Consider the following 25,579-nt stretch of genomic DNA (forward strand, 5'->3'; position numbering starts at 1 on the left):
CCCTGATATGTTAGTTTCAACCTGAGTTCATTAAATTCTTTGTGGGTTTGTTTTTGTTTTTGTTTTGTTTTTGTTGTTTTGTTTTTATGTAGCATGCTATGCTCATTCATCAGCCTGAGTCATTTTATCTGATTGGGTCCAATCTCCCCCTCCTTGGCATGCCTTCTTTGTTGCTGAATAAATCATCCTGGGATATGTCCAGGAGGAAGATTTTCATAGGAAAGTTCCATCTGCATTCAGCCCCTCATTTATTCAGGCTGAGTTCTCAGGCTCCCAAGGAGAAAGATTGAGAAAATAAAGAGGTGTCTTCCACTGCCAAGTTTACTAATACGGTCATTAGCACAAATGACTTGGGGCAATGCCTGAGAGAGGATACAGCTGGGCACACATTCTGGCATAGGGTATGCAGAAACCTGCCTCCCTCCCCCACCAGCCTTCTGCCCTCTTTGGGCTCCCTCCTCAAGTCAAGACACTTATTACCTGCCAGAATTTCAGGAGACCTGGGGATGCAGGTGAGTCCAAGCAATTTAGAAAGGGAGAAGCAAGCAGTGTTTCTTTTCTGGACTGATTTCATTCATGTCTAGATAACTTCAAAACTGAGTTTTGGAGTGCACTTTGCCCTTTACCTCCAGACCCTTGGGAGTGGGACAGCTACTATGGGAGATCTTTATAGTTAAATTAATTCACCCACAGACCGGCCTAAAAGTAGAACCAACTTTCTTTCTGTTTAAAATTGAGCATTTAATTTTGTTTTCTTGAGAGATGGTCAACTACAACTCTAAAGGCCTAGTATTAAAGGAGTTTTTCAGGGTGTATATTACATCCCAGATATCGACTGTTAAGGGATAGGGGGAAATGTCAGTCGTCTTCTCTCTTGGGATTCTCTGTACAAGGCAGTGGACCAGTTCTGGATTTAAAGCGAAAACCATGTGTGTGAATAAAAAAGAATAAAAAGGAAAGAATTAAATCTCGTGTTTCTGGGACACAGTGAACCCAAATAACCCTGGAGATAGATAGAGTATGTGGTTGGGGAAGGGAGCCATTCAAAGCTATTCCCCACTCAGGGCAGGCAGAGAGAGGGGAGTTTCTCCTCGGGGAAGCGGGGGAAATCTCTCATTCTGGAGTGCTAAAGGGGGCAGCCAGGCGGTCTTCTGGGCTTTCACTGGACGCCACGGGGAGCTGAGAAAGCGCCCAGGGCCTGACGTCATTGGCCATCAGCAGACTGTGCTCTGGGCCCGGGCTCCACCGGCTGCAGCCGCAGTTGCGGTGGCAGACGTAGCGGCCGCCGCGGTTCCAGCACCTGCAGCCGGGCTCGGGACTGCCGCTACTACCACACTTAACTTGCCGCACCCGGACCCGGCGCTTCCGCTTGGCGGGGCGCGGAACCCGGAGGGCGCGAAACCCGGGCTTGAGCCGACTGCTGGAAATGTTTTCTCCCACTTCCTCCCCCTCTCCTCCTATTGTAAGCAGGGAGAAACTTGGAGTGCGCGGCACTCAGAGGACGAGCCCTCCAGTCCTCGGGATTGGTGTAGCAAACGCTCTTGCTAGAAGCCTTCTCTACAATTGCGGCTTCTTGCTTTAAGCCAGAGAGCTGGTATCACCAAAAGATGCCCAGGTGGGGAGGACGGAAAGGAGACCCTCTATTTCATCGCGTTGGGCTTTAGGAGTCCGTGGGCAGAGCGGCCTACGAGTCCTGGCTCTGCACCTGCCGAGGACCCAAGCCAGTGCCTAAAAAAGAATAGCGGAGGAACCGGCCCGCGCGGCCAGCTGGAGCGCTGGATACTCGCGCGGGGGGAGGCCGGGGCGCCCGCGGTCGTCCTCACCCACGCCGGCCTGCGCGTGTTGCTACCTCCAAGACCTGGGGCGTCCTGGACAGATCTGGGTGCCAGCTTCCCGCCACCACCCCCACCCGGTTCCGGGGGCGTGGCTTGAGTGAGGGCGGGTTTAAGTCCCCGCGGGTGTCTGACCGAACTGACAGGTCTCCAAATTCCTCCCCGCTGCCGGATGCCCGCCGCGCGCTTCAGAGCGCCAGGGTGGCACGAGGCGCGTCCCTGGGTCCCGTGGCCTCTCAGTCGACTTCCTCGCGGTTTCCAGCCTCCCTCCTCGTCCAAACCTTACACGCGCCGCACCCGCCAAGCTTCGGTTCTTAGCGTCAGGGATCCGCACCGGTGGCTTCTCAGCGATCTCAGAGCTGTTGGCTTCGGAGCCCTCCCCACTTTTCCCTGCCCCCGCCTCCCTGCTCCGGGCCAAACGGACTCCGAAGAGCGAAGTGAAGGGAATAGGAACTGTGGGCTCCGACCCCTCGGAAGCACAACTGGAAGGGCTGGCCTCGCTTTCTAACCGCGACTGGGACCCTGCCGCCCTCCCCCTTCCCCGCGGGATGCGACGGGCCAGAGCCAGCGCCGAGCGGTCAGTCCTCGAGCTGGAAGAGGAGACAGCCAGAGATGAGCCGAGGAGGGAGCCTCAGCACAACCCCTGCTCCAAATTAACTGTTTGGTGACTTTTGAGTCCCGAGGATACCACCTCTTCAACCTTCCGCGGGGCACCCCGCCACCTCCTGGTCCCCCACGCCTCCCCCTTCTTTGCCCCCGCCCCCAGCTCCGCCCCGCTCCCCATCCCAGCGCAATGGAGTTCCCCGAAGGTCTCTGCTCCAGCCACAGCGGCTAACTTCGCACCCGCAGCCGCAGCGGGTTACCCTTAGCCAGTCCTCTTGCAGCCGCCGAGTCGTGGGTGTCCCGAGCCCAGTGCCGCAGCCAGGACCCACCCGGAGCACAGCAGAAAGGAGCACGGCGCCCAGGCGCCTCTTGGAGAGCAAAGGCTGCGCCAAGACGCTGAGCCGAGGAGTGGCCGAGAAGCCTGAGCCCGAGAAGGGGGCTGCGTGGCTCAAAGCGCCGCGGCTTCTGCGGACACCACCCTCCCACCCCAGCTGCGCGGTTTGTCTGGAGGGCGGCGCGCAAGGACGCAGGGGTCTGCGGCGATCTTCCAGACGCCCTTTGCCCCGGGGCGCACTATGACCTGACGCGCGGGCCTCCTGTTCAAGGCTCGCGCGACCGGGCGGCCGGGGATACCAGGGCTCGCCGCCGAGCTCGCGCCAGGCCGCGGTGGGGTCTTTGGGACCCTTCCCCCCAGCTGCCTCCTTCCTGCTCTGCGCCTCCCCGCCTGCGGCCCGGCGCCATGGAGCTCTCCGATGTGCGCTGCCTAAGCGGCAGCGAGGAACTCTACACCATCCACCCGACGCCCCCGGCCGGCGACGGCGGGAGCGGCTCTCGGCCGCAGCGGCTGCTGTGGCAGACGGCGGTGAGGCATATCACCGAGCAGCGCTTCATTCACGGGCACCGGGGTAGCGGCGGCAGCAGCGGGAGTAGAGGCTCCGGCAAAGCCTCGGACCCTGCAGGCGGCGGCCCCAACCATCACGCGGCGCAGCTATCCGGCGAATCGGCGCTGCCCCTCTACTCGCTGGGCCCCGGGGAGAGAGCTCACAGTACCGGTGGCACCAAAGTCTTCCCGGAACGCAGCGGGAGCGGCAGCGGGAGCGGGGGCGGCGGTGATCTGGGCTTCCTGCACCTGGACTGTGCCCCGAGCAACTCGGATTTCTTCCTCAACGGGGGCTACAGCTACCGAGGGGTCATTTTCCCCACTCTGCGCAACTCCTTCAAGTCCCGGGATCTGGAGCGCCTCTACCAGCGCTATTTCTTGGGCCAGAGGCGCAAATCAGAGGTGGTGATGAATGTGCTGGACGTGCTGACCAAACTCACCTTGTTGGTCCTCCACCTGAGCCTGGCTTCGGCCCCGATGGACCCTCTCAAGGGCATCCTCCTGGGCTTCTTCACTGGCATCGAGGTGGTGATCTGCGCCCTGGTGGTGGTCAGGAAGGACACCACCTCGCACACGTACCTGCAGTACAGTGGCGTGGTCACTTGGGTGGCCATGACCACCCAGATCTTGGCAGCAGGCCTTGGCTACGGGCTTCTGGGTGATGGCATCGGTTACGTTCTCTTCACACTGTTCGCCACCTACAGCATGCTGCCGCTGCCGCTCACCTGGGCCATCCTGGCCGGCCTAGGCACCTCTCTGCTGCAGGTGGCCCTGCAGGCGGCCATTCCTCGGCTGGCTGTCATTTCCGTCAACCAGGTAACTCCTGCCTGCCTTGCTCTCCCCCCTCCCCTGCCCACTCCCCTGGGTTATTTAGAAGTAGTTTTCCGGGAGGCCCCTCTCCTCGCCTGGCTTAGTGCCTCCTACTTGGGAGGTCCTCGGTGTTGGTGGGATGGCATTTCGCTCATCGTAGAGTTGGAACTAAATGACCTCTAAAGTTTCTTCCAGCCCTGCCCTTCTTCTCTTCTGCTTCTGTGAGTAATTCTTCTCCGACAATCAGCTAAGAAACAGCCTTCTTTCTCCTCTGCAAACGTCCCCCAGGGTCTGTAGTCTCTAGAGAGGAGGAGAAGCATCCCGATTTAGAAGGTGACCCATTCCTTTAACAGTTTTTACTCACAAGAGTCACAGCAGGATGTGGTAAGGGACTCTGGGATTCAGAGTTGGGTTTCTGTGTATCTCTGTGCCACAAACCCTCAGTTCTGGAAGGCAATGGCATTTGTTGAACACATAGCAATTGCTGGTGGGGATCCTACCTATGTTATATCATCCAGTCCTTCAGACGGTTCCAAGATATGTATTTTACTTGGGAATTCTTTACTGCCTTGGGGTCCTAAGAGGATATCTTCTCTTATTATAGGATCTGAACCCAGTGCTTTGCATAGATCAGCCTCATCTCGGGCTGGTAGTGTGGGAGGGAAGTGTCTTTGGCAAAGAATGCAAGTTTTGCTTAATTGATAAAGGGCATTTTGATATAGATGGTCTGAAATATTTAAGTGGAACCCGACCTCCGATCTCTTTTCTTCCTTTCTTCCTGTCTTTCCCATTAAAGAGGGATGTGTTTCTGGGAACAGAGTTCCCATTGTCTGTGAAGGAGAAGATGGATGATGACTTTATTGTTGAAATTCATTAAAATCAATAGATAATTAATGGTCTGACACTTCGTTTGCCAAATGTCTGATAGATAGCAGGAGATTAAATTTGGGGGTTTCTCCATAAAAGTGAGAGAAACATGTCAGCGGAAGTGTTTCCACACAGGAGGCTGACATGGGTGCTTGGACGGGGGCCTGCTTCGCATGTTCCTGCTCCATGCTCAGCCTCAGCCACCCTGCTCTATTGGAAGCTTAAAAACTCCTCTTCCTTGTGTTCGGGTTTGAAGACATTGTTGAATAACCAGGTACGACACCTCTGAAATTTGCTCATGGTTTCTGGAATGCTGGCACCTATAGAGCCCTTTACCCATCATTGACCTCCTGGGCTTCTAGTGGATTTGGGATTCTTGCTCTTCTCTGATGGCTCTGTATCCATTTGCTCAGGTTACGTATCTGGTTGGCTGCTTTTACAGTGTTTTTTGAAGTCTCCCTGAGCAGAGCAGAGTATTATAAAGTACATGGCTGTGATCATCAAGCATGAAATGTGGAGATGAGAGCCTCTGTGAGTAGGGGCTGACCAGGTGAACTTGGCCTTAGTAAGATGGTAATGAATGCTTTCTTGAAATCACCATGAACCTTTAATACCTCCATCTGATAAAGTCTCAATTTGTGATTGTGTAAAATATGTCTTCAGAACTGTGTTTCTCAGTCTTCACACGTGGCTCTGAACCCCGCTAGCCTTTGAAAGTCTCAATTTCTTCCAAGCCCTCTTTTTGCATTTTCTTCTTTATGTATCTCTGCATCATCAGACTGTCCTTCCGCATCTCATTCACGTCTTTTTCCTTCTCCTCCTTCTTTTCCTTTATTTTTTTCACTGTGAGTTGTTTTCATGATATAGGATAGGTATCTGCTCATTTGCAGAAAATCCCATTGGTCATCACCCACCGCTTTCCATGCAGTAACCTTCCTTAGCACACATCGCAGAGACTTCATCAAGTGAGTTTGGGATAGTATTTAGAATAACAACATCCCAAGTGGCAAATGATGAATATTTGCAAGGTTCTAAGTATAGAGACACTTTGCTTGCCAAATGAATCCAGAAAGTAAATTTTGGCTTCATATTTGTTTTATGCTCTACTCAAATACTACCAGATGGGAGAAGATTAAAAATAACCCCAAAATGTCTTCCCACTCCCATCCCGTGATAAACAGTCCTTCACTTGAAAACCAAGGTCCAGGTACATGCAAACCAAGCTCATTTGACTGTCTGTTTGGGTAGAAATTGTAGATGAACTGCGGTTTCCCAGTGGAGTCAGCTTTTACCAGACTCCTAGCCGACAGCCTGAGCGCTCTTCTCTAGCTTCAGGTGCTGAAAAGACCTTTGAGGGTTAGGCTACAAAATGTTTTCCTTTGGCGCCCTCTAGAGGTCCAAACTTCTTCCTTAGATCTTGCAGGTGAGTGACATGGAGAATTAATTGCTTTTTAAAAAATCTCTGATTTTTGAATAGGGACCTTTTAGTTTTCCCTGTTTGGGAACATACAAGGCATGCCCTGCTAATGACCACTTATAGCAATTAGATTAACACCCTAACTCTTTACCAGGGTCACTCGGTCCCCTTACAAACAAGTTGCTCCTTCTCTAATTATGTTTCCTTCTCTTCCCCTCCTCAGGCTTCAAATACACGGTACCTTTCTCCGCTTTCAGAGATCCTGAGCTCTTTCCCCACTTCTTAGCCTTTGTGCCTGCCACTTAAAATGATTTTCCCCAGGTCTTTCCATGACTGAGACATTCCCATTATTCTGGACTCCGTTTACATGCTGCTCCCTAGTGCTTGGCTTGTTCTGTTTTCTCCTGAGCACGTTCACTATCTGAAATAATCTCATTTGTTTTTATTTGCTCTGTTTTCCCCTACCCCCACCCCACCCCCACAGGAACATAAGCACCACGTAAGGGCATAGACATCTATGTGTTTACCAATTTATCCTCAGCACCTAGAAAAATGCCAGACAGCCAGCAGGTACTCAGCACACACACACACACACTGAATGAACAAGACTGTCCAATGCAAAGGTAATATTATAAAATATCCAAGCCCCCTCACATTGCACTGGTAAAAGATTTCTATGTGCACAATCACATGTGAGCTACATCTGCATTAAGCAGTATTTTTTATATAAACGCCTTTGGCAAAACCAAGGCACAATGATAATCCTTCACACTGGCCCAATGCTTTACATGTAACTAAGGGCCTTTACATATATTCTCATCTAATGATGTCAAACAGATGGCATCCTTCATTTTCATTTCATAGAAGAAAGAACAAATTCCTGGGAACTTTAAAGAGATATCCCAAAGACGGTGAGCCCAACAAGTGGTGAGAACACGATTCAAATCCTAGCTCCAAAGTCATTCTTTCCTAAGAAACCTTCTGAGTGTTTCTTTCCAAACCCACATTTGAATTGACGCAAGACTAAGGAGTACCTGCTTCACCACTCAGGAGGGCAATACCCAGTATAGCACACGAATGAACATTTAATGAAAAAAAAAACAAAGGGAAACCATGAGAGAAAAATGTCTGACTTTCTAGGCATAGGCTTTTTGTGGCTAGCTCATCATCTTGCTCAGCGGGATACAAACTTGTCAAGTGAAGGCCGTTGATGCTGGAATATCATCTTTCTCCACATTCATCTTGATTCCCATCAGAGAATGGCTCACATTTAACTTAGCATTTTCAAGAAGCAAAAAGCTACATCAGAGTGTAAAGTGAACACACCTCAGCAACTGTTTCACTTACTGAAAATGCCATTTTCAAAAGTAACAAATGAGTCAATGATTGCCTTCCCTTGCCTAACCCAAGCTATGAGAACCTGTTTCTGTTCCTTTCCTCCTGGTGGAAACTACATCCGCGATTTGATAGGGTAACAACCAAGCTGCAAATATCTGCAGATGCCCTATGTGAAGAGACAGGGCCTTGTGTTCATTTAAATCATCATATGCTTTCCACTGTGGACACAAGATACAACTGGAAAACGGCTACCCAGGAGGTTCCTTGCCATCAGCACAGAGATAGCTTATGTTTTCTCCATTCAGTGAACCGTTAGACTTAATTCATAGACTTCCCCCCCAAACTAAGGGGTATTATCCTATTATATAGGATATTATCCTATATAATATATAATAGGATATTATCCTATATAATATATAATAGGATAATATATTATCCTATTATATAGGACCACCCATGTATGTTCTAGGTCCCAAGTGGCATTGGAGATATGAGGAACTTTCAGAAGGTTCAGAGCTCAGTTCAAAGGGTTGCTTTTCTATCCACCCTGACAAAGCTCAGTTATAGGTAACTGGAGGGCTGCAGCCATTCCTTCCTCGGGATACTTCATCTGCCTCAAGTTAAATCTGCTTCATGGACATCATTCAGGTTGCCAATAGTAGTGCCTTTGTCCAGAGATGACAGGATTTTTTTCTCCACCTCTTAAATTGTTTATCCTGCCAGTTCACTTTATCCATCTAAAACTTGATTATAAAATCAAGGAATATGTATGGATAAAATATTAATACTGAGGTCTTATTTGCCAGGTTTTTTCGTGGCTCAGGTAAATCCTAAAAACTGTCGCTGTAATTTGCATTTTACTCTATCTTAATTGCCGGTGATGGTAATGTGTGCTACCTAACATTTGAAACTCATCTTGTTCTCATTCTTCAGCTCATTAGTGATAAAATGGTGAAGATCATTTAGTTATTGGAAAACTGAGAGGCAGCAATATTTAACCAGAAAGATAGCTGCATTTTATTTCCCCTCGGGGATTCTGAAATGTTAAAGCTTGTGGCTAATTAGTCTTCTGTACCTCTTGGTGAGGCCGATAAGCAGAAGTGTCAGAGTAAAGGGGATTTCTCCAAGATACCTCTGGGAGCAAAAGCAGCCAGGTATGCAAATCCAGGTGAGGTAGTGCTCAAGGTCATGCTGTCAGATCTGAACTTCCATGCAGCATTTTCTTTACTGTCTTACACAAATCCCATCAAACAATAGAGGCTAGAACCAGAAAAAATACTAATTAAATCATGTCATTAAATTTGACTAATAATGAGGGACTTTTAGCTTAATTTGGCCTTTGAAAAATCCTTTAGGAGAAAATTCATTTTGTACTGGGTAATATAGTGGTTAATGGTATGAGCTGGTGGGGGTCAGGTGAGATGCGGCCTTTGTACATGCTTTCGAATCATTCCTACTGATTTAGGGGAACCTGGGTAGCTTGGTCAGTTGAGTGTCTGACTGTTGATTCCCGCTCAGGTCATGGTCTCAAAGTAGTGAGATCTAGCCCCACAGTGGTTCCTCATTCAGCGGGGGGCAGTCTGCTTGAGATTATCTCTCTCTCTCTACTTACCCCTCTGCCTCTCCCCCTGGGTGTTCACGCACATGCTCTCGCTCTCTCCCTCAAAATAAATAAATCTTTAAAACATATAAAGAATGTATTTCTGATTATTTACATGAAGGATTGGCTTCACAGTAAACATAGAGTCAGTATAATAGAATCATCAATATCTCTCCCCTCATATGTGAAATTTAAACATAAGTGTATATTCTGTGTTCTTTGTCTAAATCTGCTAACTCAAATCAAATCAAAGGAATTGTAGGACTACTTAATGCACATACACCAAATGGCACATAATTTAAATCACCCCAATTTGGTGGTCATTTAATATCCATTAAATGAGTGTAACTGGGCTTCTATTTAACGCACCTTGCTAGCTATGGTGTGCATTTTTTTAAAACTCCAAATACACCCATTTCTGTACATTTTCCTTCAGCAAATTCACATGGGCTTAAAAACCTAATTGCAGTGTCCCCAGCATGTCTCGGAAAATGTGTTTCAAAATGAGATTTGACTGTCACCATTCCCAAGAGTTTCCTCTGAATGCAAGGAAATGGAAATATTACTTTTTCTTTCTTGTGAAAAATGCCCAGAGACTGTCCTTTTTGGTTCTAATCCTCCCTGCCTCCCCCAACCCTTCCTTTCCTCCTTCAATCTCTTCCTTCCTCCCCCCACCTTTTTTTTTTTTTTTTTGGTGATAGAGATGTAGGCTTTGCAAAGGATATTTTTAATGACTGCTGGAGTGACCAGTTAAATCCCTTCAGCCCTGTCCTGTACCCCTTGGCCCTAGAGTTACAAATAGGCTTGGTGCCTATGTATTTAGAGACAGTTGTAAAATGACTGTAAGTTGTGTGCGCTGCAAGACTGAATGATGAATTTGTTTTCCTTCATATCCGGTAATGTCACCTGACTGGTATCGGTGGGTCAGAGCATAATTAGATCATAACCGGGAAGGCTGGGAGGACTTTCCCTTCTGGGGCAGCTGTTGCAATGTCATGCTAAGTAGGCCAAATGCATTAGTCATATTTACACCTTGATGACTGATGGCATTGTAAGAGCTCATCAAAAATAAGTGAAACCAAGTATAAAAAGGAAAGATTAAAAAAAAAAGCTTATCCCACATTCAATGCTGCTGGTAACGTGTAATCAGAGTATACTACTAAATGATGCTGCCGTGACATTTCACTGTTGTCTAAATATTTCTTGGGATGCTAATTTATTCATTTCACAAGTGTATCTCTTTTAGTTGCTCCTACATGGGTTTATTTTCAGAACATAAGAGACGCTTGCAATAGCCCTCTCGAACCTTTCCTCTTCCCCACAAGTGGGCAGAAGAGTAACCCTTCAAGAAACCAGCAGGTCCAGAATCTTCAGTTGGACAACTTATCAGTTCACCTGACGTATGGATTTTTTTTAAATTTTTTTTATTTGACAGGTAGAGATCACAAGTAGATGGAGAGGCAGGCAAAGAGAGAGAGGAGGAAGCAGGTTTCTGCTGAGCAGAGAGGCTGATGTGGGGCTCCATCCCAGAACCCTGGGAACATGACCTGAGCTGAAGGCAGAGGCTTTAACCCACTGAGCCACCCAGGCGCCCCTGACGTATGGATTTTGAAGCGTGTTCTTTGTTTTCTCTGGGCTGGAAATCAAGGTAACAGAAACTGAAGGTTGGCAGGTTTCTATGATACATAGCTTTGAACCTTAGTTAAGCAAGAGGATGGCTCCTGGAAGTAATTTTGTGCTTGGCTTTTCTCGGGGCCTGAGTGTAGGAATGACACCTCCCCCAGCCAGCCACGGCAGAGCAGTGGACACCCCAACCATCTGCCCTATGCTTTCCCACGAAATGTAACTGGACTTACACACTCAAATTATATCATGTGCGTTTTGTTTATGAAAGCCTATTTTAAGGAGTCAGGTCAGTTAAGCAGCTCTTGGAAGCCAGATCTTCTCACTGCAAGATTTCACCGTCAGGCCTGCAGGGTACAGAAAGAGCAAGGTAGATTAATTAACCACTGAGTTGCCAGACATTCCGAGGGAGGCCAGGCCACAGGCTGATAGGAATAAAAGCTATGCTATCTGTAAATGCAACCGTGTGACCACCTCCCCAGCCAATGAACTGGGGTTATAACTCAGTGCATTGTCGGATAAACCTGCCAGTCTTTGTTTCTTGGATAGCTGTGATTTGATATTTGAATTTCAATTTGCAAGATCATGTATTTTCATAGGTGCAATATTTTACACATTCCTTACCTCCTGTGAGTTTCTTCCCCTTCTGTCCCATGTCCTCCTGTCTTTTATGCCATAATGTCTTTTTTTTTAAAGATTTTATTTATTTATTTGACAGAGAGAGAGAGATCACAAGTAGGCAGAGCAGTAGGCAGAGAGAGAGGAAGGGAACCAGGCTCCCTGCTGAGCAGAGAGCCCGATGCGATGCGCGGCTGGATCCCAGGACCCTGAGATCATGACCTGAGCTGAAGGCAGAGGCTTAACCTACTGAGCCACCCAGGTGCCTCTATGCCATAATGTCTTTGAGGCATAATATTCCCCCAAATCAGGAAATGATAAAATTCTGCATGGTGAGGGACATGAGCTAGATGGGAAATCAAATCTCATTTATGGGGTTTTTTAGGAGGAAATTTTAAAAACTGCCCTCTCGATGTAGAGTGTTTACCGGTGTGAAATTTTCACATGAAACAAGAACTATCACCGTTTCCTTGGGTAAACAACACATCTTATCCTGTGTCAGCTAGCTTTCCAGCTGACTGGAGGAAACCATTTCAAAATCTTCTTTTTTTTTTTCTTTTTATGATTACGTGCTGAATACACATGATTGCTTATAAAACAGGGATGACCAAGGATTAGGGGGTGCATAATCAAAATATATGTATTTCTTTAACTTAGAACATGGGAAGATGAGATGCAGCATAAACAACTTACAGAACAAGACCAAATAAAAAGGAAGAACCATCAGAAGCCTAGGGATATGGGATGTAGAAGAGATATGGTGGGTGTTCTCAGATATGTGGGGTGCTATCACAGTGAAGAGAGACTCATTATTTTACGTGTCTCCCCTGGGACAGAATAAAGATCAACTGATGGTCACTATAGTGTGAGAGATTTGAGTTCATCTTAAGCCAAGATTTTATAACAAACAGACCTGCCTGGGGGGGCTGCTTTTTGAAGTGATGACCTCCCTGTCATAGGGATTCTTTAAAGGAAATTTGTACAACAACCCATCAGGGATGGCCTAAAGTAGATTCCATACCAGAAGGACTTTTCCTTAAGGTCAGTTGAAAGCCACTGGGTGTTTTTCTCCAAGTCATCATGGCCTCTTTGCAGGCAGGAAAAAGAAGAGGGCAAAAGGCAAAAGGTTAAGATGGTCGACGAACATTTGCCAACTGAAGAGGTTGCCCTTTTAGGAGCTCTTCTGGGATCCCTGCCCAATAACATCTGCTTACATTTCTGGAACCAGAATATTGACACATAGCCACTCCAGGGTAAGAGAGGGTGGCAAAAATAGATGAGATTTTACTGCGTCTCAAAAACTCAGGATTGCATAGGAAGAAGGGGAGAATGAGGATTGAATAGCTAAGTTGTTCAACAAATATTTGTGACTGCCTGTTGGGTTCTAGATTCTGGGACATAGCTGTGTTCTGGATAGTCAAGGCTGTTGCTCTAATGAGGGTAATACTTGAATGGAATTTGGGAGGGAGTTGTGACTCTGGGTGCAAAGGCAGGGAGGTTTGTACTTGGTTCTTTTTTTTTTTAAGATTTTATTTATTTACTTGACAGAGATCACAAGTAGGCAGAGAGACAGGCAGAGAGAGAGAAGAGGAAGCAGGTTTCCCGCTGAGTAGAGAGCCCGATGCGGGGCTCGATCCCAGGACCCTGAGATCATGACCTGAGCCAAAGGCAGAGGCTTAACCCACTGAGCCACCCAGGCACCCCTGTATTTGGTTCTTAAAACACATCTGGAGGGGCATCTGGGTGGCTCAGCCAGTTAATTATCCAGCTCTTGGTTTCAGCTCAGGTCATGATCTCATGGGTGGTAAGATCAAGTCCTGCCCCAAGCTCATTGCTCAATGGAGAGTCTGCCTGAAAGATTCTCCCTCTGCTTCTCTCCTGCTCTCTCTCTTTCTCTATCTCAAATAAATAAATAAATCTTTTAGAAAATACACATCTAGAACACTGCATTCTGTAAATATTTTACATAGATACAAGTCTCTGGCTTTTTTTTTTTTTCCTACAGACCTCTAAAGCATGAAAAATCAAAGGTGTGGTGAGTTTCTTTTAGGAGTTGTGTGAAAGGAAAGGTCACTCTAGAAGGCATTATGGATGGGAATGGATGTTCCATCGTAGTGAAGAGAGTGTAGGGGGACCCAAGAAAGGGCTAAAGGATCGATTACTTAAGTAGTTTCTTACCACAAACTGAATACATCCCAAGCCTGGACTGGACGATGTGGCAGGAGGGAGTGTCTGCCTCGTGCTGGCAAGGGTCAGGCTGGTCTGCAGCTCTGGGCATGCCCAGTTGGTCTGTGTTTACAGTGACCCCAGCTAAAACTTGGGAGCTCCAGGAAACCCATCCCCACCCACAGGTAGGCAGACCAGGTGCTTAGGCAAAGCTCAATAACCTCTCCTTCGTACGTTGTACACCCTGCCTTTGTCCCCTGTCAGAGAAATGTCATAACATTCCCTGGGAGCCCCTTGAGGTCAAGGGCAGCGTCTTACCTCTGAGTTCCAAGCATGTAGCAGAGCACTTGGCCCATGAAACAGTTCCGAGCACAGTACTTTTAAACGAATGGAATGAATGAATGCTACATGACTCCCTCCTTTCCCCTGCCCACCCCCTGAACCACACAGTTATCAGCAGGGAATGAGTAATCAGTGAGAGAAGAGAAATTAGTTTCTCTAAAAAATAAGACAGAACTCAGAAGAGGAGGTCAGTGAGAAACAAGAAAACACATCAAAAGTTCCCTCCTTCTGAAGTGCTTTGGGCCGGAAGCCCCAAGCTGAGTTTTTGTTAGATGTGTGTTTAAAACGTTATAGTAGACAACATGAAGAAAAATCCCAAGTGATCGTCTAGATCATTTAAGTCAAAAAAGAAAGAAAAAGGAGAAAGAGGTGGGAGAGTGAGACACCTAGAATATCCATTAAGTGTTTGTCCATTTGTGAAAATTTTAAATGGGTCAAAAAATAAGAGTCCTAACATAGGGCTCACCTCACTCACTTCCTTCTTGGTTCTTCAGTACCTTGGTTCTGAATCCCAACATCCACACCATGCTCAAGTGTTCCCGAGCACACCCCAGATGGCCCTTTGGCCTGACTTCTGGTCTCTAGTCAATGTCCACCTGCTTCATACAGGTACAGCTATGGGCAAGAAGCTCTCCCACTTTCAGACCTCATTTCTGACACTCCACACCTGCGGGGCAGGTCTGCCTCATTTTAAGGGGAGAGAATTGTGCAAAACTGGTTAACTTTTCTGAGCATGGTATATAGATCATTGCTTAGATCAAGTCTGATTTTAGATACTGGAACACAATGCAGTTAAAACAGTCTTTTGGGGTGCCTGGGTGGCTCAGTGGGGTAAAATCTCTGCCTTCAGCTCAGGTCATGATCCCAGGGTCCTGGGATCGAGCCCCGAATTGGGCTCTCTGCTCAGCAGGGAGCCTGCTTCCTCTTCTCTCTCTCTGCCTGTCTCTCTGCCTGCTTGTGATCTCTGTCTGTCAAATGAATAAATAAAATCTTAAAAAAAAAAAAGTCTTCTTGAAGTTCCCAAGAAGGTTATGAGTTAAGTCTTCCATTTTTGGCATTATCCCACTTGATTCCTTTATACTGTCAATTAGTTCAAGAAACAAAGTCAAAATCAAGAAAAGCAAGCTTGTTTTCTTTTAAGTTCAAAGTCAAACTCCCCTCTTTTGGGTGAACTTTCCTCACCTGTTGGTGGTGGGCACCACATGGGAAGATGTGTTCATGTTCCCGACAGTCAGTTTCCAATGAACATAGAGCCCCTCCTCCTCTACTTAAGAGACAGATACAGGTCTTGCCTTTTACCAAGTGAATAATGGCATCATAAGCAGTCCTTGGAGTCCTGCCACACCATTTCAGCCAGAGACCAACTCTGAGCTCTGCCAGTGAACAGTTAGAGATATTTTTTTTAAAGATTTTATTTATTTGACAGAGAGAGATCACAAGTAGGCAGAGAGGCAGGCAGAGAGAGAGAGAGAGGAGGAAGCAGGCTCCCCGCCGAGCAGAGAGCCCCATGTGGGACTTGATTCCAGAACCCTGAGATCATGACCTGAGCTGAAGGCAGAGTCTTAACCCACCCAGGCGCCCAGTTAGAGATATTTTTGAAACCTTGTAAGTACATTTCCTTAAAACAAATTCTCAATCTATTTTTATCATGATTTTTTTCCAGCAACTTTGGCCAAATGGCCTTGGCTTCTTCAGCCACAAGTATCTTTTTTTTTAAAGATTTTTATTTATTTAGTTGATAGACAGAGATCACAAGTAGGCAGAGAGGCAGGCAGAGAGAGAGGAAGGGAAGCAGGCTCCCCGCTGAGCAGAGAGCCCAACTTGGGGCTTGATCCCAGAACCCTGGGATCATGACCTGAGATGAAGGCTGAGGCTTTAACCCACTGAGCCACCCAGGCACCCAGCCACAAATATCTTTATGCCTTAAAGAGTTTTGTAAGTAGCAAAGAGAAACTTTAGGATCATGAAGGGTTCCCAGGACCCCAGACCAAGTTAGGTATTCCTGCTCTTCTGACGCCATCACCTTTCCCTGCCCATCTGTCCTGCCACGTGCTGCTGTCATTGGTCTCCATGTTTTCCTTACCAGCTGGGCCATGATCTTCTCTAAGGCAGAGGTTGTACCTGAGTCATGGTTGTGTCTCTATGATATAGTCTAGTATGGCTTATGTTCTCTTCCTTCTCAGGAAGGAATTGAAAAAGATTTCAATTCTTTTCTTCAGTGTTGGGGCTCCTTAAATTTCCATTCTATGTGTCTCCTTGTCACCTCACTCCATGCATTCCCCTACACAATCCCTCCCTCCCTCCATTACTGACCATGGATCTAGGTGCTGCTTACTCTTAAGCCTGTATCTCTAGCCCAGTTTTCTCAGCTAAGTTTAAGACCAGGCCATCTAGTGACCTTCTGGCCACCTTCAGTTAAGGGTCTCACAGGCAGCTCAATCTCAACAAATCGAAAATCATCAGACTCCCACCCAACTCCTGTGTGAATTCCTGATGGTACTGTCTTCCATTACTGGGGTCAGTCTACAGCTCTCCATCCTCCTCCTCCTTGTTGTTCCAGGGAACCCCCCATGATCACCCAACTATGTCATTCCCTGTGCTCCTCCAAGCTACCCCTCCACCCACCAGGGAGTAGGCCTAACAAACTCAAGTAGTCTCACCCCTCGTGCATGAGGGTAAGTTCCACAGTTGAACCCATCCCCAGTTTCCGGACACCTTGTGCTGGCTTACCCCTGCGTCTGCTCTCTGGGGCAGCTCCTCTGTCATCTTGTCCCTTTCCTGTCTGCCAGTACTTACCCAGGGATCACCAGCTGAGGAAACTTCCTCTGTGGCCCTCTTCCAAGACACATGCCAGCTTAAAAACGAATGTCATTTGTTTCATCAGAGAATCACGTGTGCTTGTTCATTTGAGAATCAGAGCTCAGATGAGGTATTTAAGGGAGAAGGGGTGGACAGACACTACGGAATTTGGCAAGACTCTTTCAATGGGGGAAGTACATGTATTGAAGGCTGCCATGAGCCAGACCCACCCAAATCACAGGAGAGGACTTGAGTGTGAGCCCAGGGTAAGATGAGGGTTGATTGCCAGTGGTAACTTAAGAACACCAGTAAGACGATGAATCTTTCTCCACCTCACTTTCTTCCGCTGTAAATAGGAATTATAACAACACTAGACCAGAAGCTTGTTGAGGAGATGAAGGAGACAGGGAATATTTGGAATATTTAGAATATTTAGATCTGGGCTGGTTCATAGAATCACACAATACATTTTATTTTTTATCAGAACTTAATTTTTAAAACTGACCACATTTTCCGTGGAGTCCTCTGCCCTGAGGGGGTCCTTTCCTGGGCTTTACCTTTCTAAACACCTGTGTAAGGCAGACCAATGCTTGCTAATTTCAATATGCATAGAAATCACCTGGAGATCTTGGTACATCCTTTGGATTTAGGGAGGGGGTCCCAAGAGTATGCATTTCCAGTGAGTGCCCAGGTTCTTGCTGTATGCTGCCAACCTGGAGATCTAGTTTGGGGAGAAAGGCTTTGGAACTCAGCACAGACCCCAACTTTTCTGCAGTGGTTTCCCTGACACTCCACGGGTGGGCTTAGGTCCCTGAGTCTGGGCTCTCCTCCTTCTCTTTACACCCCCCCATCATTTATCAGTTCTTACTTCTATTTAGCCCCTCCTCTGACAGATATGTATGGAGTACCACTGTGTGTGTGTATTGGGGCGGGGGGGAATGCAAGCAGTAGGGTAGTGTGGTGAGGACGAGAACACATGGTCCTGCTATTAAATGGGTTCTAATCTAGAGTGAAAGCCAGCCATCAATCAAATAATGACCTAAGCATGTGACTCATTTCAAACTGAGTTAAGTACTTTTAAGCCAGGTGACATGTTTGGTGCCAGGCTATGACTAGGATGAGGCTAGGAAGCCATCCAGGGTACAGTTTAAAGACGCACTTGCTGTCAGGAGCCAACCCTGCGACATAGTGAATCTTACGCATCTAGCTTGGCTCAGCCTCTCCTGGCCCTGGTTTCTGACTTGGGCTGAAATAAGGAAATTATTCCTGATTAAGACCTGAAAGGGTAATGGGAGTTGGTGGGTAAAATTGGAACTATGGCGTCTTTATTTGTTTCTACTACTAAAACATGTGCTCTCTGAGGACGGGTTCCATCCTTGTGTATATTCCTGAGCTAGACATTGGCACATTCCAAGGCAAGCTCACAGCAGAGGCTTCCCAAATAAATGCCTGAACCATTGCCTTAGCATGAGTATGGCTGCTTCCCTTCTCATCATGAAAGATGATGAGCCCAGAGTATTACATCATTTCCCTTTTGGTCATAGTGCTAATAAGGGGTTCTCAGCCACATCTGTCTCATTTCAAAGCTACCCCTGGATTTGATGGTCTTTTAAGGCTACTTTATCTCAATTAACACTGCTAGTTTCAAAGGCAAGGAGCTAAAAGTAGTAAAGAAGAGGAAAAACGAAATTTGTATTCCAAATGGTAGCAATGCTTATAACAATGTTCTTGCTCCATGGAGCCAGGGGACCACACATTGTATTGATTGATGTAACCATGGTCAAAAGACTAACCTCAGATTTTACATCCAATGTAAAATTGTGTGGTTTTGGTGTGGTGTGGTGGCGAAACTTTATGCAGACCACTCCACCTGTCTTGGCCTCAGAATGAATTCCTCACAGCTCTAAGTCTGTCACCATGAAATGATTTTTGAGGTTCCTCACAACTGTAAAATTTTTATTCCCGTGAGTAACAGTAAATGCGAATGTGGGGATTTGTATGCTTTCCTGGTTTGTTTGGCTCCCAAGATCAGATAATGGCAATTCTTATAGAAAACATAGCTTGTGGAGGTCTGTGACCTCTGAGAAGGAAGACGACTATGATGAATAATGATTTAGCACATACTGAGAGAATTACTTATTAGGTGGTATTTAATATTTAATTTTTCCTCATGGTTTAATTACATTGACACCATGAGTTGTAAAATTGCATGTCATTTAGCAATTCAATTTGTTTCAAAGGGAATAGTGATGGAGATATTTAATTGACAGACAATTGTTTCTTTTGAATATTTAATTAGTGACTTTGTGGTGCTTGTCAGAATTGCCTATCTGGCTTTTGCAAAATGGGAATGTCTGCTGTGATCAACAAGCCATTTTATGTTGATATTACCCAGAAGCAATTGAACTGGGCACTTAGCAGCCTGAGTATCCACAAACTGGACGGTCTGGCTTTTGTGGCTACCTCTTCTTTGTCTGTAAACCCCAGGAAATAGACACTGGGGCCTGGAGGAATTCACTTAATTTTGCTGTCCATTAGTCATTTCATCAGTAACAAGATGAGAATGAGATTCCTCTTGTCAAGAATTTCACTGTTTTTCTGTATGGAGGGAGCTGGAGAATATGAAAGGTCATGAACAGAGAAGCAATAGTCACCAAGCACTGGGTAGTAGTAGTATTGCTTCTGTAACACAGATGGATCCCGCTTGCTGTAGTCACAGGCAGCAGACTGTCTTGCTCTGGGGTTGGTGTGGAGCTCTGCCCATCACAGGACAGCAGCTGCAGGTTGGCTGCCTGAATGGTGGGTGAAATTGGAGGACCCTGCCACTTCCATCAGTAATGATCATCGTGAAAATTAGGAGCAATAATTGGGAGCAAAACTGCACCCAGGATGAGCGGATGTCCACTAACTTTCAGGCTACCCACTGCTACTCCTATGTTCCTTTCGTGAACAAAACCACCAATCATTAGAGATCACCCTATTGCCAGTATTTATAACATTTTTATAAAGAAGATAAGTCATCTTCCCCCTTGTTACTGCTGTGTCTCCCTACAGATAAGCACACCCAACTTTCTCTTATGGAAAGTCCTTCCTAATTTTATAGAAGGGGGAAACAAATGCTCATTTAATATCCAGCAAAAAGACCTTGGTTCAAGGTAATTTGAAGGTAAAAAAGGCTGAGAAGACCATTTTAAAACCTAGTTAATAAACTACTTTTTCATGCACACAGACAGGATTCAAACTGTGAACCTATTCCAATATTAAACAACCATTAAATGACAGCAGAATGAATCGATTGTCAATAAAATTAGTAGGAAAACTCATAGTAAACATCAAGTTCCCTCCAACAATTAAGACAAAAAAGAATTTTAGAATAGCTGGAATCCCTTTTTCAAACTAGACTAAGCAATAAAACATGAAAATAAGGCAAGAGCCATGGCATTATTGGGGAGGGAGGTCCATTCTTTCTGTCTCCCTCCTGCATTGCTCTGCCCCACTAGGTGAGGCACCACCAAGATTGCCCCCCAACACCATCTGAGGACCAGTCCTTTGGAAGACCTCTCCCAGGCCTCTGACTTTTGAGAACTTAACTTAGATGTTTCAAAAGGCAGAGCCATTATATGGTTTCACACACAACCTATCCACTCCTAAGGGTATTCCTGCACTGTAGTAGAATTGTAACCTCCACTTCAAATGAAGAAATTGAAGTTCAGTGGTTAATTTCACTGAAGTCATTCAGAATGTGTGTGGCCAAGTGAGGATTCAGCTTCAAGTTTGTTTGTTTCTAACCATACATGGGTTCCTGCTGACTCCCACCACCATACCTCTGCACATTGAAGTAAATGTATACTCACATGTAATAGAGCATATTTCTTTCATTCAACTGTCTACCATGTGCTGAACTTGAAGACTGCAATTTCAAATAAGATCCATTTCCTATCCTCAAGCCATTTATATTTTCAAGGCAAGAAGGCAAGAAAGAAAACTTTATCCATTGATACCTGGTTGCCTCCAGTATGGTCTCTACAAGCACCTGCAATGGGTTTCATACCCTGAAACTATAAATATATGAGAAATGGTACACTTCCTTACCTGGTCTTCTGTGCACCCTTATGTGCCCAAAGTAGAACTAACTTTTAGGGAAGAAACTAAGACAGAAGAACTTGAAGTTTTGATAATTTCACAGTTCACCATTTGTCTTCAAGACTGGATTAGTGGCTACACCAGAAGGAAAAGCAAAGGATCATTACACAATTTATCAAAATATGCAGACCAAGCCTGTTTTACCCATGTCCCTTCTAGCAAAAATAGCTTCTGTTCCCCTTTCTCCACATCCTCTCCAACACACGTTGTTTCCTGTCTTGCTAGTTTTGGCCATTCTAACTGGTGTAAGGTGGTATCTCAAAGGGGAGATGAACCATGAGAGACTATGGACTCTGAAAAACAACCTGAGGGTTTTGAAGGGGCAGGTGGTGGGAGGTTGGGGGATCCAGGTGGTGGGTATTATGGAGGGCACGTATTGCATGGAGCACTGGATGTGGTGCATAAACAATGGATTCTGTTACACTGAAAAGAAATAAATAAAATAAATAAAAATAAAAATAAATAAATATATAAATAAATAGCTTCTGGAGAGTAATCTAGACCTAGTTGCCCATGTGATTCACATGCTTTAAATTCACATTTAAATGAATGTGAATTCATTCACATTTAAATGTGAATTTAAAGCATGTGAATCACATGGTGATTGTTTCACATGTTTTAAAATGATAAGCCATTTGAGGATATCATCTTTCTATCTGGGGCAGGTTCCTGCATAGTACTGTTTAGAGACTGCTGGGTGGTTGCAATATGCATTGTCCTTTCTTCCTTGTATGTAGAGCCACATTTTTATCTTGGGAAGTAATGTATACAATGTGCATTTATATATGGGGGGAGTTGGCAGGAGTGTGTGTATGTGTATGGGTGTATGCATGCATATAGACATGCCTCCTTTGTACCTAAGGGTAACCAATAAAATAGAGGTACTCATTGTTGGAGGATTTTGGAAAGTTTTGAAAAGATTCCTGATTCATCTGGGAGGACTGTTTTGTCTTTTTTTTTTTTTTTTGCCCACCCTACCTCCTTTAGCCATCTTCCTGCCTGGTGAGCAGATATGATGGTACCTTCACCAGTCATCTTGGATCATGAGGAGCTGTTGAGGATGCAAGCCACAGAGTAGGATTGTGGATCACAAAGAAATCAGAATCCTAGGACACTACCAATGCTCTGAGATCATTATACCACCCGTAGACTACTCATCCTTAGGTATTTTTTTATGTGACATGAAATGGACTCCAAGTGTGTTTAATCCACTGTTATCTTTGCTCTCCATTACAGCATCCAAATCAATACTGTCTGCGAGATATATTCATGGTATATCAGCCAATAAATTAATGTCTGCTCTTTAAGATAACATTGCAACTCTTACATCTGATGATCTGATCATCCAAGACAAGAGATCCATTTTAATTTTGTGATTCTTTTCTTTTCTTTTTTTTTTTTTTTTGGCTCTGTAGTTCAGATTTGGGGAATGGAAAGATGCAGATCCCATGTTGTGTCATCTGATATATAATTTATAGGACTAGGGTAAATGGCAGGCAATAATTATGGCTGGAGGAGACACGAGGGACTATTTCCTAAGGGAAGACACCAATGTTTTCCTGTTTATAGCTCTTTGAAATTGCACAAGGCCTTGTGAGAGTAAAAAGTCATCACTGGAGGTGTCCTGCAGAGGCCAGCTGCCCATCTTCAGGGGTTTGGGGCAAAGGGAAAGCGGTTGAGCTAAACGATTTTTGAGATCCCTTCTAGTTTGAAGCTTATGATTCTGTGGCTCGATGTTATAAATAATTGGTTAGATGTAGAAAAATTGGACTCTAAAAAGGAGAGAAGTCCCAGAAACCTCAGTCTCATAAAGGAGTGCTGGGTATTTACATCTAGCAGCTCCCCTGTCCTTGTCCTCTTTGTGGATTTCCACCTCAGGGAAGGTAGGGGTCTGGCATCCATCCTTGCTGCTGCCTGAGCCAGAAAGCCCAAAGGCACCCCAGCACTTCTCTCTCTCTGTTAGTCCCTACGTCCAGTCTACTGCAAGTTCCTGACAAGTTTGCCTCTGGAATATCTTCAAGGCTACCCATTTTGTCTACACTCCTTCCACTTTGGTGCAGGAGACATTGTTCCTCATCTGAATCACAACAGCCTTCCTGCATCTGCTTTCAACATTTTCCAGTCCATATGATGATGGCTTATAATCCTTCAGCAAACATCAGTAGCTTCCATTGCTCTTAAAACAAAGGCAGAATTCCCTCAGTGACCCACCCATAGATCTGCCATTCTTCCCCTTGTCCTTCTTTAAGTCACATGACTTTCATTTAATTCCTTGAAAGACCCCTATCTTTTGCTGCCTTTGAGGGGTCTGAGTTTCTGTTCTCCCTTGCCTGAGGTGCTCTTCCCTCTTTCTCAGCTCAGAGAGCCTTTCTCAGGGAAGCTTCCTCTGCCCTCTCTTAGGTCACCACTTAATAACGTTTTCAAATTCCCTAATATTTTCTTAGAAAACACATCCCACTCTCTCTCTCTCTATCTCTGTGTGTGTGTGTGTGTGTGTGTGTGTGTGTGAGAGAGAGAGAGAGAGAGAGAGAGTATTTTTTCCAAGTCTGTCTTTCCTACCAGATAGTAACTGTGATGAAAATGGGAATGAGTCAGGTTTGCTTGTCCACCAGAATATTCTCAACATCCCATGTTTGATAAATATGTATTTAAGAATTAAAAAAAAAGAAATTCACCAATACCATTTATCAACAATAAAAGTAAAAAAGATTTTTTAAAAAGTGTGTGTGTGTATACATACATATATATATATGAATAAATGAATGGGAATGGCTGGTACTTTTGGTTTCTCTAGAGGATGTCTAACAATAGATTTCAACCATCCAAGAAGGTGAAATGATGCTAGTTTGGACCAGGGTTGGGATTAGTGCTTCTGTTGGACTTCTGGCTCATTTCTCTATGGCTTAAACCTTAGTTAAGGCTAAAGTTTATAGTTTAAAATATTTTTAGCACTGGAAGCTAAACAGGAATCCTACCAGGAGAAGATGACCTAGTGAATCTGCCAAATTGTAACTCCAGTGATCCTACACAAAATTGTGATGCCAGGGTGATGCTTTTCTTTTAATAGTCTATGTTCTGGTAAAAATACTTGTGGCTTCCACAATCTTTAAATAGATGGTATCATTAAAGAGGCAAACAACAATTTTATAAAACACAATTACTCTTACCTTATTGCTTTTTTCTTATGATGAATCTCTTTATGGCTGGCTTAATTAAATAAATTCAAAGGACTTCATGAAGAGGAAATTGACACTAAGATTGGGTCAGATAGAGAGATCGACTACTGAGGAGGATTTTTGAGTCATGCCACTGTTCATTTATCTTCTCAATTTCAGAAAAGGGTCTGGGAGGAGTAAAGGACAGATTAACCTATTTAATCTATAAATTTCCTAACAAATTTTTATCCCAATTCTGCTTGAATACCCCAATGATGTGAACTCAGTCTCATCCAAAGGAGCTCTTCGCCTTATGTGACAACCCTACTTATGGAAAACAATGTTTTCTATAGATATGATCTAGGCAGCTGCCATAATTGTGTGTTGCAAAAGGTCAGTGCTGCCTAAGATAGCACACATTATCATTTTTATGACTATCTGCATTACCATTGGTTTCATCACTGCCTCCGTCCCCTTTCTCTTCCCCTTTCATTGTCCTCACAAGAGTCCCTAACATTTCCGGAGTATTTTAAGCTAGAAGGCAAGTGTCATTAATTCTGACTGAGGAAGATTTCATCATGGAGGTGGTGGGTGAATTTGAAATTCAAGGTTAAGGGGTGCCTGGGTTGTTCAGTCTGCATTCCGCTCAGTCATGATCCTCGGGGTCTGGACCAACCCCTGTGTTGGGCTCCCTGCTCAGCCGGGAGCCTGCTTTTCCCACTCCCTCTCCCTCTGATGCTCCTCCCCACTTTGTGTCCTTCTCTCTCTCTCTCTCTCTCACTCTCTGTCTCTCTCTTTCTCTCTCTCTGCTTCAAATAAATAAATAAATGAAATCTTAAAAAAAAAACAGAATTCAAAAGATGTGGTGATTAAATTAGACCTCCACTGTGAGAAGGTGAGATGCCCACATTTCTGCCCTTCACTAGATCTTAATCTTCAGGAAACATACTCTCCTGTATTTTGTTTCAAATAGAAGACAGTGTTTTGGCCAAGTGAGTGAGAACACACTCTCTGGAGCCCGAGTGCTTGCATTTGGATTAGCTTCTGAGCCAGCAAGTTACTCAACCTCCATAAACCTCAGTGCCTTCATCTGTAGAATGGGGCTAGTTATGGTATATATCTCATAAGGGAGGTGTGAACTTTCACAGAGGTGATGTGGGTAACGTCTTGGAACAGCATGAAGCCTGTAAGTATCATCTGTTAATTATGCAGGCTGCAGGGTAAACCATGAGGGCAGAGACCTTGATTCTCTGATTAACTGCCGAATCTACAGCTGCTAGAACAATGCCTTGCACAGAGCTGGTGCTCCACAGTGATTATGAATGGAGAAACAGCTACTGGGGAGAATATTGTGACCTAACTGTAAAGGTTGGGAGTAGGCTCAGA

The 25,579-nt window shown here is 45.3% G+C and overlaps 1 protein-coding gene across 4 annotated transcripts in view; it reads left to right on the forward strand.

Annotated features, from left to right (window-relative positions):
- Nucleotides 1-1,910: 1,910 nt before the first annotated feature.
- ADCY8 (adenylate cyclase 8) overlaps nucleotides 1,911-25,579 on the forward strand; it is a 227,203-nt gene continuing 203,534 nt past the window's right edge. For all 4 annotated transcript variants that reach the window (XM_047728238.1, XM_047728239.1, XM_047728241.1 and 1 more), the window contains exon 1: nucleotides 1,911-4,131. In XM_047728238.1, coding sequence (XP_047584194.1) covers nucleotides 3,175-4,131 — 957 coding nt within the window. In that variant the 5' untranslated portion in view covers nucleotides 1,911-3,174. The remainder of the gene's footprint in view (nucleotides 4,132-25,579) is intronic.

Source organism: Lutra lutra, chromosome 4 (assembly GCF_902655055.1).
Source record: "Lutra lutra chromosome 4, mLutLut1.2, whole genome shotgun sequence".
In the NCBI taxonomy this organism is placed as follows: Eukaryota; Metazoa; Chordata; class Mammalia; order Carnivora; family Mustelidae; genus Lutra; species Lutra lutra.